The 18,141-nt window shown below is 40.8% G+C and overlaps 1 protein-coding gene across 2 annotated transcripts in view; it reads right to left on the bottom strand.

The window, feature by feature from the left end:
• Nucleotides 1-18,141, bottom strand: part of LOC126159400 (uncharacterized) — an 89,121-nt gene that overhangs the window by 21,592 nt on the left and 49,388 nt on the right. For both annotated transcript variants that reach the window (XM_049916516.1, XM_049916517.1), the window contains exons 3-4: nt 17,625-17,746; nt 3,922-4,043 (exon numbers count right to left, since the gene is read on the bottom strand). In XM_049916516.1, coding sequence (XP_049772473.1) covers nt 3,922-4,043; nt 17,625-17,746 — 244 coding nt within the window. The remainder of the gene's footprint in view (nt 1-3,921; nt 4,044-17,624; nt 17,747-18,141) is intronic.

Here is an 18,141-nt window from a genome sequence, read left to right as displayed (position 1 = left end):
AAATTTATGGCACATTAAAACTGTTCAGGTCCGAGACTCAAACACAGAACTTCTCCCACCTACTTCTATTCTCCTGCAGAGCGCAAAATTTATTTTGGAAATGAAGTGGCCCTCTGAACACACTTGTTTCACATACATTTTAGTTAGGGAAAATAATTTGCAGACTGTCACTGGAGGACGCAATAGATCACGTCTAACGGCGTGTGCCCACTTGCACCTACACACTGATTACTACAGTATTAGTAAGTATCCCCCCCCCCCTCTCGCTTCTTTAAAGAATTGAATGCCCCTATATTAAATGCCTTCAAACATTTGATTACTTTACAAATGTGTTAATGTGTTACATATTTGACATTAAGTACATAAGAGAAAAAAAAGTTTAAAAATGGTTTGATATTATGTTTAAAGTCACCAAGTGCTCTGATTATCAAATATTGATTGAGTATAGCGTGAATAATTTGAACTCCACTTTAAGCAAAAGATAGAATTATAATGTAATAAATTAAACAATCTTTAGATGACTGTATTCTCATGACATCATTAGATAGTCAAGATTTTCAATCTACCAGACTTGTATCTCTTGGAGAGCATTTCTCCACAAGCCTTGTTTTTTCCATCTTCAACCCTATGTATGTAAACATCTGTATGTGTGTTGTAGTTTCAGATCCACTTGAGAATGACTAAACAAAAAAACTGCAAATGCTAGTGGACTAAGTAAGGTTCTACAAAGCAATTGGAGTGGCCTTTTCATTAAATAAGACTGAAATTGTTGTTAATCCTTCAGAAATATCCCTCATATCCCTAAGCAACCAATAAAAACACACATATATACACGCATCACGATATTATCCTAGTGCTACAGTGTAATCATGATTATGAGGTGTGTCAGTTTGAGTGGGTGAGAGGAATGAAAGGTAGGAAGGGAAGGAGGGAAGGGCAGCTCTTGGCTGGGAGGGAGGGGGTATAAACAAAAAAAAAGATACGAATGTGGCACTGGTAAGCCTGCTTTGGCACAGGGGAAGTTGCTTGTGTCACACAGTGTACTGATTTCGGAGGCAAGGGATAGAACACGGGAAGATGGAGATTGCAGTGAGACCACAGTGTGAACTGAGAGGCCTTACGACAGGGGTGGATCACTTTACTCTGATGGGGACTGATCACCATAGATGTTGAGTCCCATAGTGCTCAGAGCCATTTGAACCATTTTACTCTGTTGAAAGACATTATCAGGACTCTTAACAAGAGTTTTTAATCTTTTGTATGCCCTTGTTGATTGCTCAGTACCTCCGCTATACTGTGAGATTACCGTAACTCATTCTATTACTTTTTCCCAATTTCCAACATTATATTAGGCAATTTGGGCTTAATCTTCACGTTTACACATTTATGTCCCAACACAGTCACCTTCGCAAGGAACACTTTTCTTCCAACAAAAGATCAGTTGGTTGACACTGACACGGTACAGTGTTTGATTTTGTTGACAGCCACAACCACACCTCTGATTGCACCACTTCATCCCTATCAACGTAAAATCCTCGAAGGTGATCTTTAAGCTTTAGAAATAGATGAAAATCAGATAGGGCCAAGTCAGGACTGTACAGAAGATTATCAATGACAGTGAATCCAAGGCTTCAGACTGTTGCAGCATTGTCATACTGAAGGAGAGGATGCTTCACATGTGGACAAACTCTTCGAATTCGTGCTTTCAGTTTTCTGAGGGTCTGATAGTTGCGTGATATAGTTAAATTACATACCAGCACACTACAATTTATAGCCCTCTAGCAGCAGAGATACACAACTTGCATCAGCGACTGAGTAATATGCATGGCAGGTAATACATCCACTGATTTTGAGAACAGAACAAAAAATTTTTGGAGGCATTACTTTTCAACACACTCATACGTATCACTGCTGGTCCTTCATGCTGTGTAAATTATTTTTATTGAATGCTGCTCTTCACAGAGTAAACTTCAAATTTACTAAAGTACTGATGTTATGCACTTAAACAAAGAGGTATGTTGTGAGTGAATGAGAAAGCCAAAAATGAGCAGTGGACTAGGAACTGACAGCTAGTAGAAGATAGTAAACTAAGATTTAATGGAATGACTCCATAACTGCCAGCAACTGTCTATTCTTATTTTGTTCTCAGTATGATTACAAAAATGTTGCCGAAAGTTATTTTCAAGTACACTGGATATAAATTATGATACGGATCAAATATGTAATGGCATATATTGCCATGTTGGTGTCTTGCACTGTCTTTTTATATAAATCTGTGTCCTGAACCCAACATTTTGGAGAGTGAAATAGTTTATAGTATTAAGAGTAAATGAAATATTGGTAGCAAATGTGTGGGGAGTTGCAAAACTGACACTTCCTGGCAGATTAAAACTGTGTACCAGACCAAGACTCAAACTCAAGACTGAGGTACTGGTAGACTTTAAGCTGCAAGGACAAGTCACGAGTCATGCTTGGGTAGCTCAGGCAGTACAACACTTGCCTATGAAAGGCTAGGTCCTGAATCCGTGTCTTGGTCCAGCACGCAGTTTTAATCTGGCAGGAAAATTCTTATCATCGGACAATTTCCTTTCAGTGCACACTCCACTGCTAGTCGCACAACTTTTTAACAAACATTTAATAAACTATTGCTGATAAGATAAGGTTTTCACATTCAATAGATGCTGCCAATGAACATCTCACACTAGCCATTACTAATAACTCTAGTAACATCAATGTGGCTCTCTCTACACTAGAAGAAGTAATAACCAGTATAAAATTTTTGAAATAAAAAATGTCTAGTGGTTATGATAAAATATCAGCAGAGTTAATTAGTGTTCCAAGTTTAGTGACATACTAAGTTATTTGTCTAACTACTTGTCTACCACCAGAAAATTTACTCATTGGATGAGATATGCTTAAGTTTACCATCTGTATAACAAAGGAGATAAAACTTATGCAGTTTAACGTTTGCTAGCAGTCTCAAAAATTTAAGAAAAGTTGGTTTCTTAACCACCTAACCAGAAATAATGTATTGTGAAAGTCACAGTCTTGGTTTCTGAAGAGTTCCAACACTGAGAAGGTTATTTACTTAAACAGAAAGGATGTAATTAATTTGTTTGACAATAAATTACAGGTTACTGGTATATTCTGTGATCATACAGTGAGAGACGGCTTTATATTTGGACATATTCAAATTTGCAGGCAGTAGAAGTAAGAAGGTAAAAACATTTTTTTAACAGAAATGCAATACTGTTCCAGTATCCAGGTCAAGTAAAGAATTATAGTCCTACTGTGACAAAAGTTGACCTACAGGGAACTAAAGTGTTTTTTGGTATAGCTTGAAAGTGTTGTGGGCTGCTTACAGGGCATATTTACAAACGTCTAGATACCATTTTGATACAGCTACAAATTTGCAGAGTAATTTTAAGTGTGCATTACATGAACAAATGTAAGCTTTGTTTTTTCGTCTTCAATCATATACATGTATACTTCTATCATATGTATAGCAGTTTCAGACCCACTTGAGAATGGCTTAGTAAGAAAGCTGAAAGTGGTTCTGGACTGAATAAAGTTCTACAAAGCAATTTGAGTCTCCTTTTCATTAATTCAACAAACTGTTGTGGATCACACAGAGACACTAATAATTTCAGTCTTATGTGGGTGGTTACTTTACTCATTCAATAATTTGTATCACTGTTCAAGTCTATTACTGTTGTAAAATTATCTGCCACTGTTTGCCATTAATGTAACGGTAGCAACTGTCCGATATTTGTTTTGAAAAACCAAGAGATCTCCTGAAGGATGTAACTGAATTTGAAAGTAAAAATAAAAATAAACAAACAAATAAAGACATACATGACTGAATTCTCAAAGCATTTAGATAGCCTAAAAAAAGTTGTTAACTTCACCTTGAAAACTTACCGACATAACTGTAAATTGGCAGCGTCCTCAGCCGATGGCTGAAAATTTTTTAACGCTTCTATTTTGTTCTTCAGCATCTCTCTCTTATTTTCAAGTTCGTGATTCTTGTCTTTTAAAAGTTTCTGCAAAGAACAACATTATGGTATTTCTAGATATGTATGATTTAACAACCACTGATTTGACAAACATTATACTGCCACATGACAAACATTATACTGCCACATGACAAACATTATACTGCCACATGACAAACATTATACTGCCACATGACAAACATTATACTGCCACATGACAAATATGGAAACACTGCCAGAAATGCATCCTTGAACATAAATGCAGATGCCAGCCAAGCATGCTGGTTGTGCTGTTGTATCTGACCATGAATGGCACCTGTTCAATATCCTAAATATGCTGCAAGTGCCAGTTATGGTCAAAACAGTGTTCTGTGTAGTTGTGACAGCGTTATGCTGGAGGTAAGTGACTTAGGATGTGGGCAGATGTTGGTGCTCGTATGGTGGGTGCTTCCATGAACGTGTCATTCTCAATGGAGAGAAGTCTTCTGAAGTAAGAGTGATTTCAGGTGTGCCGCAGGGGAGTGTCATAGGACCGTTGCTATTCACAATATACATAAATGACCTGGTGGATGACATCGGAAGTTCACTGAGGCTTTTTGCAGATGATGCTGTGGTGTATCGAGAGGTTGTAACAATGGAAAATTGTACTGAAATGCAGGAGGATCTGCAGCGAATTGACACATGGTGCAGGGAATGGCAATTGAATCTCAATGTAGACAAGTGTAATGTGCTGCGAATACACAGAAAGATACATCCTTTATCATTTAGCTACAAAATAGCAGGTCAGCAACTGGAAGCAGTTAATACCATAAATTATCTGGGAGTAGGCATTAGGAGTTATTTAAAATGGAATGGCCATATAAAATTAATCACTGGTAAAGCAGATGCCAGACAGATTCATTGGAAGAATCCATAGGAAATTCAATCCGAAAACAAAGGAAGTAGGTTACAGTACGCTTGTTCGCCCACTGCTTGAATACTGCTCAGCAGTGTGGGATCCGTACCAGATAGGGTTGATAGAAGATATAGAGAAGATCCAATGGAGAGCAGCGTGCTTTGTTACAGGATCACTTAGTAATCGCGAAAGCATTATGGAGATGATAGATGAACTCCAGTGGAAGACTCTGCAGGAGAGACGCTCAGTAGCTCGGTACAGGCTTTTGTCAAAGTTTCGAGAACATACCTTCACCGAAGAGTCATGCAGTATATTGCTCCCTCCTACGTATATCTTGCGAAGAGACCGTGAGGATAAAATCAGAGAGATTAGAGCCCACACAGAGGCATACCGACTATCCTCCTTTCCACGAACAATACGAGACTGGAATAGAAGGGAGAACCGATAGAGGTACTCAAGGTACCCTCCGCCACACACCGTCAGGTGACTTGCAGAGTATGGATGTAGATGTAGATGTAGCTCAAGTGTTTGCTGACTGAAGAGGCACCATATCAAATATCTATACCACATACAGGTGAAATGGATAAACGTCATCCACAAGGTTATAATGCATACAAAAAATGAGAATTGGTTATTATGGCAGACAATCATTGAAGAGGATTGTGACAAAAAATAAGAGCACGACAGCTGCAAAAGTATGCAGTTTTTTACTTGCAGACCTGTGTAATTTTGGAAGCGGAGAGACAAATTCTCCATGTACTAGATTCACCAAAGAACATGAACTAAATATTGATAATATAACAACATGCCATTAAAATGAACAGCCTGAAAGAACTTTTATGCCAATTTTAGTTCTACATCTACATCCATACTCCGCAAGCCACCTGACTGTGTGTTGCGGAGGTTACCTCGAGTGCCTCCATCGGTTCTCCCTTCTATTCCAGTCTCGTTTTGTTCGTGGAAAGGATACTCGGTATGCCTCTGTGTGGGCTCTAATCTCCCCGATTTTATCCTCACAGTCTCTTCGCGAGATATACGTAGGAGAGAGCAATATACTGCTTGACTCTTCGGTGAAGGTATGTTCTCGAAACTTTGACAAAAGCCTGTACCGAGCTACTGAGTGTCTCTCCTGCAGAGTCTTCCACTGGAGATTATAGATAATCTCCATAACGCTTTCGCGATTAGTAAATGATCCTGTAACGAAGCGCGCTGCTCTCCGTTGGATCTTCTCTATCTCTTCTATCAACCCTATCTGGTACGGATCCCACACTGCTGAGCAGTATTCAAGCAGTGGGCGAACAAGTGTACTGTAACCTACTTCCTTTGTTTTCGGATTGCATTTCCTTAGGATTCTTCCAATGAATCTCAGTCTGGCATCTGCTTTACCAGTGATTAATTTTATATGGTCATTCCATTTTAAATAACTCCTAATGCCTACTCCCAGATAATTTATGGTATTAACTGCTTCCAGCTGCTGACCTGCTATTTTGTAGCTAAATGATAAAGGATCTATCTTTCTGTGTATTCGCAGCACATTACACTTGTCTACATTGAGATTCAATTGCCATTCCCTGCACCATGCGTCAATTCGCTGCAGATCCTCCTGCATTTGAGTACGATTTTCCATTGTTACAACCTCTAGACACACCACAGCATCTGCAAAAAGCCTCAGTGAACTTCCGATGTAATCCGCAAGGTCATTTATGTATATTGTGAATAGCAACGGTCCTATGACACTCCCCTGCGGCACACCTGAAATCACTCTTACTTCGGAAGACCTCTCTCCATTGAGAATGACATGCTGCGTTCTGTTATCTAGGAACTCTTCAATCCAATCACACAATTGGTTTGATAGTCCATATTCTCTTACTTTGTTCATTAAACGACTATGAGTAACTGTATCGAACGCCTTGCGGAAGTCAAGAAACACGGCATCTACCTGTGAACCCGTGTCTATGGCTCTCCGAGTCTCGTGGACGAATAGCGCGAGCTGGGTTTCACACGACCGTCTTTTTCGAAACCCATGCTGATTCCTACAGAGTAGATTTCTAGTTTCCAGAAAAGTCATTATCCTCGAACATAATATGTGTTCCAAAATTCTACAACTGATCGACGTTAGAGATATAGTTCTATAGTTCTGCACATCTGTTCGACGTCTCTTCTTGAAAACGGGGATTATCTGTGCCCTTTTCCAACCCTTTGGAATGCTACGCTCTTCTAGAGACCTACGGTACACCGCTGCAAGAAGGGAGGCAAGTTCCTTCACGTACTCTGTGTAAAATCAAACTGGTATCCCATCAGGTCCAACAGCCTTTCCTCTTTAGAGCGGTTTTAATTGTTTCTCTATCCCTCTGTCGTCTATTTCAATATCTACCATTTTATCATCTATGTGACAATCTAGAGAAGGAAGTACAGTGCAGTCTTCCTCTGCATTTATGTTACCTGTGAAAAGAGAAATGTAAAGAAATTTTAAAACCTGTGTACAGCAGATCAGTACATATCATACCCTGTTCTAGCCAAATTTGCGACTTCCCCTGAAGAAATGATTTCCACGAACCTCCTCAACATACCGTGAGATTCCTGCAGGTGATGCTATGCCAACCTACAGCACCATCACCATATTAAATAACTTATCACTTGAAGTCTTCAGTAGAGTAAAATATTTCAGGTTTTCTAGGAGTAAAATTAAGTCAACTTTCCTTCAATCTCTGAGCTTCATTTTCAGAGAGAGCCCCTACAAAAATCTGTAGTGGGGAAAGTCTTGTCACATCTGTGTAGACACGAGAGCAGTCAATGAGTTCACGACACAAACCCTATCCCCTATTAACGATCAATGACACTCTGGATAAGCTCGGCAAAAGCAAATTATTCATCAGCTTAGGTAAGCAATCTGGTTACCGTCACCTAACAATAGCTATGAAATATTGGTAGTAAACAGCCTTAGTTGTGCCCTTCGGGGTCTATGAATACATAAGGATGTTCTTTGTCCTCCAAAATGCTCATGTCGTGTTTCAATGATTTACTTTTACAAGGTTAAACCCGACAATGTGTATTGTAGTACCTGGTGATATAATAGTCTTTTTGAGTACAATGACAGAGCATGCAGTGTGACTAAGAAACTTCCTAACTTGTATAAGTACTGGTAATCTAAAGTTGATTTCAAAAAATGGTAGTCTCACAATTGCAAGCGTGCTGTCTAGGGAACATAACTGTGTCAGATGGTATACAACTAGACCCACAATTAACTTACACAGCAAATGATTTTCCAGCACAAAAAATGTTTAAAAACTGCAATTGTTTCTTGGTGTAGCCTATTACCACTGAAATTTCATGGAGAACTATACAGTCACCATGAAAAATCTCACAAAATTACTAGTGAAGAGAACTCACTTTGTCTGGGCAGCAAAGTTGGAGAGTATAATTTTAAAATTAAAAAATTCTTACACATTTGCCTCTCTTGGCAAATCCAAATTTTGAGCAAATTTTCATTTTGTCGTATGATGCTAGTAACTTTGCTTCATGTTGCGTATGGAGTTAAATACAAGATAGTGAAAAAAAAAAAAAAAATCCATTATGCATTAGGTTCTCTGAATCGAATTGAGTAAAGGAACTTCTGACACTTGTTTTGGCAGTCATTACTTTAAGTATAACCTATATGGGCACCAACTGGTTGATTGGTTGGTTGACTGGCTGGCTGGAGGATTAAAGGGACCAAACTGCAAGATCATCAGTTCCCTTATCCTCGACAGATGGGTCTCTATGCTGTAGATCATATATAGTCTACCACACAAAACCCGAGGGAAGAAAAGCCCGATGTCCACGAAACATCAACAAGGGCGAGATAAGGGACAAAAGAAAGAAAGGGAGACACAGGGAAAGAGGCAGGCAAGATGTCCCACCTAAGAAGCAGCTGGAAGCCCCAAAAGCAGATTGTAATGAGGGAATGTACAGCTCCCAACACCCACTACTTACCACATGTACCCCACTAAACAATTGCTTAGGAAATACTAAGAACACAAACAGGGCTAGAGAAGTGCAGAGACACAAAAGAGAAACAAGTCTAACAGACCATGCGAGAAGGGGGGAAGAACAGTAAATGAGCAGGTAGGGTGAGGACCGGACCGGTCAAGAGTTCGAGTCTCGGTCCGACACACAGTTTTTATCTGCCAGGAAGTTTCACATCAGCGCACACTCCACTGCAGAGTAAAAATTTCATTCTGGGAACATCCACCACGCTGTGGCAAAGCCATGTCTCTGCAATATTTTTTCTACCAGGAGTGCTGGTTCTGCAAGTCTTGCAGGGGAGCTTCTGTGAAGTTTGGAAGGTAGGAGACGAGGTACTGACAGAAGTGAAGCTGTGAGGACGGGGCGTGAGTATTGCTTGGGTGGCTCAGTTGGTGGAGCACTTGCCCACTGTTGTGTACATAGTTCCGTGTAGTCAGCACGCTCGTCCGTCTCTGCACTAAGAGATGGCGCTGTCTTAGAGACGGACCAAATTCTGCTTGCGCTGATCCACGTATTAATATGTAATGCAGCAGCCAATGAGATTGCTGCTAACGTAGAATCTTTTCTCCTCGCAGATCACACTCACACAGTAATACATGAACGCTCGAGGTATTATAACGGTGACCAGTCTGCACCAGTCTATAGTCAAGTTTCAGTCTGCGCCTAATAAGATTACCATATTCCTGTACATAGCCATGAAGATAAATGACTAGACACTTTGTCAAGTATCAGAGATATGTGAGAATAAGATTAACGTACCATGACCAAAGGAACTTCAGATTGTCAATTGTAAACAGCATCCAGAATCAAGCTACGTAATGTCTATGCTTTTTATTATTTTAATAAATGTGTGTGAAAATTAATCAAGTTCTGTTTAAAGTTGGTCACCGTCAATCTGCTACTCTAAGCGTGCAAGTGGCATTTCTATCGTCTGACCTAACGGCAGAATATAAACACGCCACGATAAGACCACCAGACATATTGCTCACACTCGCCTACTTCGTTAGAGCGACAAGTGAAATAATCTGATGGTGTGTGTACCGAAGGTCTTACAGTACGCACACCACACCCACTAAAGGCAAAGGTCCCGAGTTCGAGTCTCCGTCCAGCACACAGTTTTAATCTGTGAGGAAGTTTCATAACAAGCTGTTGTTCGCGCATAATCCACAATGGCAGGACCTGTTATCAGGACTAGTTCCAAAGGCTCCTGTGCAGGTCAAACCATACAGTGGTGTATCAGATCCAGTATCCGCAATGCTGAGAGTGATGTGAACAATATGCCAGACTCCCATAATCAAGACGGGACTGTATCACAGCTTTGTAAAGCTGCAGAACGGTAGTGCAATTTGCACCCCAGCTGCTATTATTCAGGCAGCAAAGTGTATTAAGGTGCAGCCAGCACTTTGCCTTAAGTTGGAAAAGATGGAGAATTTCGTCAACCAAGAATCGAAGACCACTCCTAAAAGTGATAAGTCTCCACCGCATTGAGTAGCAGGTCTGCAAGCAAAGTTCTGGTTATGGGTGAATGGTACAACATAGACAGAAGTGCATGATGTGGCTCTTGGCAGTTGAAAACCAAAAACCATGTGAGAGGACCCATGCCTGTGCCTCTCATATGGCACCTGGCAGTCAACGCTTGGCGACACGCACACTAGAGGAGCAATAGTAGAGGCCAAAGTTGTCAGCATACAAGGGTGGTGACACAGAGGACCCCACAGCTGTTGCTAGTCCATTGATGACTACTAGAGAGAGAGAGAGAGAGAGAGAGAGAGAGAGAGAGAGACACGCAATACAGAACCCTGCAGGACCCAGTTTCTCTTGGATATTGGGGGTAATGTCGGAAGCACCAACTCAAACCCAGAACATACAGCATGACAGGAAGTTCTGTATAAAAATTGGGAGCAGACCTCAGAGACCTCACTTACATGTGTGTGTGTGTGTGTGTGTGTGTGTGTGTGTGTGTGTGTGTGTGTGTGTGTTTTTGAGGTTTACGGGCACTAAACAGCGTGGTCATCAGGGCTCAACCCCACTTGTTTAAGGTAGCAAGGATGTGGTGACGCCAGGTGGTGTCATAAGCCTTTGGCAGGTCGACAATGACGGCTATAAGGTGTTGACGTTGGGCAAAAGCTGCTCAGATGGCAGGCTCCAGGTAAACCAGATTATCAGTAGTGGAATGGCTGTGGTGAAAAACCACCTCGGGATGGAGCCTGAATACTCCGAGACCCAAGGAGCCAACACAGTAACCAGCTCACCATGCACTGAAGCAACTTACAGAAAACATTGGTGAGACTTATTGGGTGATAACTTTCCATCTTTAGAGGGTGTTCACCTGGTTTCAGCACTGGGACAATAATTCTTTCTCACCACTGTGATGGAGATTTGCCCTCAATCCAGATGCAATTAAAAATGGGAAGGATATGATGCTGACAATCCACTGACAGTTCCTGATCATAGCCCTGGGGCTATATCAGGGCAGTAAGCTATGACAGTGACTAATTCCGAATTCCCACTGACTGAATGATGCATTATATGGCTGAAAGTGGGTAGTAGTAAATGATAATTGCTTTCACTCCACCTGGTGTTTTAGAACGCAAAAGGCAGGCTGATAGTTCTCAGGTGCTGAGGCTCGAGCATAATACAGAGCAAATTGTTTGGCGACAGCATCTAGGTCAGTGTAGATAGTGCAATTCGAGGTAATACAAGCTACACCCGTAGGTTTCAGTACCTGCAGAGATGTCAGATCTCAGTCCAAACCTGTGAAGGAGAGGTATATGGTCTGATAACTGAAATGTATCATTCCCAACATTCTTGCTTCTGTTGTTTTATTAGGTGGCGGACCCAGGTATGGAGCTGCTTAAAGGCAATGATGTGCTCCGTTGATGGGTGCCGCTTATGATGTTGGAGAGTCCGCCTATGATCCCTAATGGCCTCAGGTTTCTTATGACCACCAAGGTACTGTCTTCCATCAGGGTGGACTAAGGAACAGGGGATTGCTAGCTCAGCTGCTGAAAGAATGTCTGTAGTTGTATTCTTTTAGCACTGTTGAGAGTCCATCTGGGCAAGTGTCCAGGGGAGTGATGCTGAGGGAGGGACAGGAAGATCGGGAAGTGGACACTACCACACAGGTCATCGTGGACTCTGCTGGATGGATGGGAGAAGACAAGGGCTGCAAACGGAAGGGTAGAAGAATTGGTTTGTAAAACTTTTGTCCTTTATCCGTGACATCTATTTGTTGTAGAATCTTAGAACATACTCCGAGCTCAAAAGTACTGAGGTATTGTGAACAGAGTCACCACCTCCACACCAACCAGTACGGATTCCCAAAACATTGATCATGTGACACCCAACTTGCACTTTCCTCACACAACATACTGAAATCCAGGGATCCAGGCAATTAGGTAGATGCATTATTTCTCTATTTCCGAGTGGTATTTGATGATGTACCACACATACATTTATTATCGAAAGAATGATTGCGTGGAGTATAAAACAAAATTTGTGACTGGTTTGAGGATTCCTTGGTAGGGAGGTCACAGTATGCTATCTTGAGTGGAGAGGTTATCTGAGGAAGCAAAGTGTACAGTAGGGAACTGTTTTAGGACCCTTTCTGTTTGTAGTTTATGTTAGTAACCTCAAAAACCATGTTAATAGTAACCTCAGAGTTATTGCAGATGATGTGGTTGCCTGTAATGAAATACTGTCTGAAAAAATCTGCACAAACCTTCAGTCATGTGTTGATAAGATTTCAAAGAAGCGCAAAGAACGGGAAGTTGCTTTAAATGTTCAGAAGCGTAAAATTGTGCACTTCACACAGGAAAGTAGTACAATATGCCCACAATATCAATGATTCAGTATTCAAATTGGTTAATACATGCAAATACTTGTATGTAACACTTTGTAGAGGTATGGAATGGAACAGTCACATAGGCTCAGTTGTAGGTAAAGCAGCCGGCAAACTTTGGTTTGAACAGCCAGGGTAAATACTTCAAACATACAGGTACTGGTTTCTGTAATTATGCCTCCAGCTCATTTCTTTTTGAATGCCCCTTATATACAACATCTGACCACGCCTTCCATATGTTTCACTTTTTTTTGTGGGGCAGTGAACTGCAGCACTTACGTACTGCTCCGTAGGGATCACAAGGTCAAGATTGGATTGATTAAAGTGGGCAAAGAGGTGTCTTAAACAGTCATTTTTGCTGCGCTCCATATGTGATAGAAATGGCAGGATGTATATATGGACAAGGAAGAAAATTCCCGGATTTTTCCCGGTAAAAAATAAACTTTCTCCCAGGTGAAAATACACTTTTTCCACGTTAAGTGACAGTATACTTTTCCTCGAAACTGTAAAGCTTAACCAAATAAAGGAATGATATGGTTTTATACACCGGCGTAGTATTTCCTGGCACTTTAGGAAACGAAATTCAGGGGAAAAAAAACACGTTTTGGAAAGATGTCTGATGTGCAGCAACATGAACACTGTATACATTTGTGTTATAAAAGTAGAAATTTGAATTCCAGCGAACATTGCATGTTACTATCTGAAGCATTGAAATCTAGATTGTGATGTGCTCTTGTAAGACAGTCACAGCTCACGTCACGTGATCTTGCCAGCCGATGACAGCGGACATTCAGAGCACAGGACACGTGATGTAGTAAACCAATAGGAACATCACTGTTAAGTAGAGCGAACACACAAATAGGAAACATTAATGGTTTAAATTAATATACATAGTGTTAATACAAGAAAATTAAAGCTTTCACATATTAGTCTCAAAGATTAAAAAGCTGCACGAGAAGCTAAGCTTTCACATATAATGTTGATCTTTTTTTGTGCATGTTATACTTTAAGATACATTACACAAATGTGCCAGTAAATTTTTTAACAATGAGAAAAATGTCTCATCTTCTGGGCTCAAAATTATTCTAAATGGTCGTTCTCAAAGAGTTTACTTTTTAAATGAGAGCTCAACAGTTTGTGATTTCAGAAATTCACTGTACATTCTCACACATAGACCATCTTGCGTAAAAGGAAATTTATTTTGAAAATAACGCTTTTCAAACAATCACTCGCAATATTTTCTGTGACCTGTTAGAAATAGGTTCATTTTAGCAGTTGCCAGAGAGCACCCGACAACTGGCATCACCACGTTTGTGCAGCTACGATGACTCAGGAAGCCCGGAAGTTCGTATGTGTAAAACATTAAAAGATCTTACATTATGTCATAAAAGGAACAAGACATTAGAGGATACTCCAAGAACATTGGAATTTCATGAACCATACTAAAATGCATAATTTGGCTTAAAGTGCACATTCACATGTCCTGATACGGATGTAAATTTTCTTGGAGTACCAATACTGTATTATCTCATGTTTGGCTCTTTACGAGGTGCATTCAAGTTCTAAGGCCTCCGATTTTTTTTTCTCCGGACTGGAAAGAGATAGAAACAAGTGCATTGTTTTAAAATGAGGCCGCGCTCATTGTCAATACGTCCCAGAGATGGCAGCACCGTACGGCAGATGGAATTTTACCGCCAGCGGCAAGAATGAGAACTGTTTTAAATACTTAAAATGACGATGTTTTCCTTACTTGAACACCATGCAATCATTCGTTTTCTGAACTTGCGCGGTGTGAAACCAATTGAAATTCATCGACAGTTGAAGGAGACATGTGGTGATGGAGTTATGGATGTGTCGAAAGTGCGTTCGTGGGTGCGACAGTTTAATGAAGGCAGAACATCATGTGACAACAAACCGAAGCAACCTCGGGCTCGCACAAGCCGGTCTGACGACACGATCGAGAAAGTGGAGAGAATTGTTTTGGGGGATCGCCGAATGACTGTCGAACAGATCGCCTCCAGAGTTGGCATTTCTGTGGGTTCTGTGCACACAATCCTGCATGACGACCGGAAAATGCGAAAAGTGTCATCCAGTTGGGTGCCACGAATGCTGACGGACGACCACACGGCTGCCCGTGTGGCATGTTGCCAAGCAATGTTGACGTGCAACGACAGCATGAATGGGACTTTCTTTTCGTCGGTTGTGACAATGGATGAGACGTGGATGCCATTTTTTAATCCAGAAACAAAGCGCCAGTCAGCTCAATGGAAGCACACAGATTCACTGCCACCAAAAAAATTTCGGGTAACCGCCAGTGCTGAAAAAATGATGGTGTTCACGTTCTGGGACAGCGAGGGCGTAATCCTTACTCATTGCATTCCAAAGGGCACTACGGTAACAGGTGCATCCTACGAAAATGTTGTGAAGAACAAATTCCTTCCTGCACTGCAACAAAAACGTCCGGGAAGGGCTGCGCGTGCCCTGTTTCACCAAGACAACGCACTCGCACATCGAGCTAACGTTACGCAACAGTTTCTTCGTGATAACAACTTTGAAGTGATTCCTCATGCTCCCTACTCATCTGACCTGGCTCCTAGTGACTTTTGGAGTTTTCCAACAATGAAAGACACTCTCCGTGGCCGCACATTCACCAGCCGTGCTGCTATTGCCTCAGCGATTTTCCAGTGGTCACAACAGACTCTTAAGAAGCCTTCGCCGCTGTCATGGAATCATGGCGTCAGCGTTGTGAAAAATGTGTACGTCTGCAGGGCGATTACGTCGAGAGGTAACGCCAGTTTCGTCGATTTCGGGTGAGTAGTTAATTAGAAAAAAAATCGGAGGCCTTAGAACTTGAATGCTCCTCGTATTATGGCATAATGCCAAACATGCTAGAGAATGAAAAAGTGCACTTGAAGTTCAGTGAACAGTTAAAACTAGTCAATAATGTGGAATTACACACTTCGTTTCAAATAAATTGTCTTCCTCAGAGGAAAAGACTTATAAAAGCCAAATTTCTTTAGCAAACTGACAAAAATAACTTCATTGTTATGCAAGGCCATTGATGCTCAACTGCCAGAAAGGTGGAAATAATATAGTCTGAAACCTATGACTAGTTTTAGCCTTCCGTAATTATGTGAACGTATTTTCATTCACTCGATAGCTCCCGGTCACAGAATTCATTTTGTTTTCATTTGATGTGAGAGCAGTGGACAAAGAGGAAACAGCAAAGTCACTATACATAAACACGGGTCACGTGGAGACTACCCACCCCCCCACTACAACTCAGACTGCTCTGTGCATCAGCTCAGATCTACAATATTTCCAAACCGGAGCAATACTTCTTAAATCAGCCTATCTCCACACCAAATACCATCGGAATAGGTTAAACGGTTAAGACACGAAAATGTATCAGCGTGAGTCACTTTTGCAATTAATAATACTGGTGTTCATATTTAAGTATGGATTAAACATGTTGAGAATTGAATAACAATTGTATTGGCTACATTGAACCGTGTTCAAACAAATTTCGGGCTTGCAGCCAGTCATACTTTAATTCATTGTGGGATATTTCAACTGAGCACCTGCCAGTTACCTTCAGGTGAGCAATCTAAGATTGACGAAGTTGACAGACAGACCACACTTCGCTGGAGGAACCGCAAAACTCACCTGTCCTCCGTGTTACGGCTCGCCGCAGGCACTGACACACACTGTCGTCTTTGACTGGAACAAATCGTGGAGATGGAGCTCCACGCAGTGACCAACTGGTAGCCACCATCACAGTTCATCAGATTTTATAGGGTGGAACAGAGCAAGTCTTTATCAGTCTTCCGTGGCTCACCTCAAGGTACTGGCAGGTGCCCAGGCAAAATATTGTGCAATGAATTAAAACTATGACCAGCTACATGCCTGAAATTTGTTTGAACATGATTCAATGTAATCAATACAATGCTTATTTAATTCTGAGCATGTTCAATCTACACTTAAGTATTAATACCAGTTTTATTAATTGGTAAAGTAACTCACTCCGCTACAGAGACATTAGAACTGTCACAAGTCCGTCGCATTTTAGACATTGAGTGTCACGCACCTCTTACAGCTTCTAATCTACTTGAAAGAATGGTCGGTCCAGTACTAGGCGGGCCAGAGAAAACCCTAAAATTTATACTTCTGCAGGAATGTGATGAATCGAGTCACTGTTTTAATATAATTAGAAAATACAATGCATGCTTTCAGATTTGATATGCAGTAAAATAATATAAATACATTCATTATGTACCCACATAACGGGTACGTTTTTTACACGTATGTCTCTACGCCGCTACAAACACAGAAATTTTGTGAAATTACTAGCTTTCTTACTCACCAACACTCGTCAGAAAAAAACTACTGATAAGTGAGCAAAACAGCAGGTAACAGCCAGTAATAAATAAAATAATAATTCCTGTGAGCATAAACCCAAACACAAACAAAATCCCAGTGTGCAATGAAAGATCACACAGGACAGCATACTGCTTAAAATTAAAGTATATAGTAAGTGGGAAGTGTTGTGGTGGTAGGGGGGTGGGGTGATGTTTGGCAACTGTGTGCGTTTGGTGTGGCTAAAGATCTCGTGGGATTAGTGAAATGTGTGCTGTGCCTCCAGCAAGGGCCTCACCATCATAGCCGTGCATCCTGAAGTAATTTTGTACACGCTGTAGTGTGGATTATGTATTGAAATGTTTCATTTGTGTCAATTCACAATCGCATAAATGGCTTAGAAGTTAAAATTAAATAAAAATTCAATTACAACTACAGAACTCACCACACTGTCTTGAAATGACCCATTATCAGTACAAGAACAGGGAGTAACATTGTTTAATATGTGGTACAAATCAAATTAAAAACTCACCATTTCATGCTTTAAAGAATCTGTTGCAGCATCCTCCTCTCTCTCTTTCATTTCCATCTCTTTCTGATATTCACATAGCTCCTCGAGTTTATCCTTTTGTTCCTTTACCTTCATTTCCAGCTCTGTTAAACCAGTTATTCATATTACATATTACACTAAGATGAATTAAAAACACTTTATCCATGGGATAGGCGCGATGGGTTGAGGAGGAGGAGGAGGAGGAGGAGGAGGAGGAGGAGGAGGAAGTAAGAGCAGTAAACAGGGAAGGTGTGATGCAAAAGGATTCAGTCAATGCAGGTGTAAAGGGGAGGTAAACAATATCAGTATGGTTGCATTTATTCATATACGCTGCTGGGTATCACAATTTCTGCATCAGGAAAGATTGAAAATAACAAAATCTTACAAAAAGGTTTTTGATAGATGACTACCAGTCACTAGATGTATTGGCTATTTAAATTATTTAATGAAGCCACATATTTCAAAACACTTCCTTTCTCAGAAAAGTTCCAGGACCTTT

The sequence above is a fragment of the Schistocerca cancellata genome, unplaced genomic scaffold (assembly GCF_023864275.1).
Source record: "Schistocerca cancellata isolate TAMUIC-IGC-003103 unplaced genomic scaffold, iqSchCanc2.1 HiC_scaffold_1132, whole genome shotgun sequence".
NCBI lineage: Eukaryota > Metazoa > Arthropoda > Insecta > Orthoptera > Acrididae > Schistocerca > Schistocerca cancellata.
This window is presented reverse-complemented; position numbering and strand designations above follow the sequence as displayed.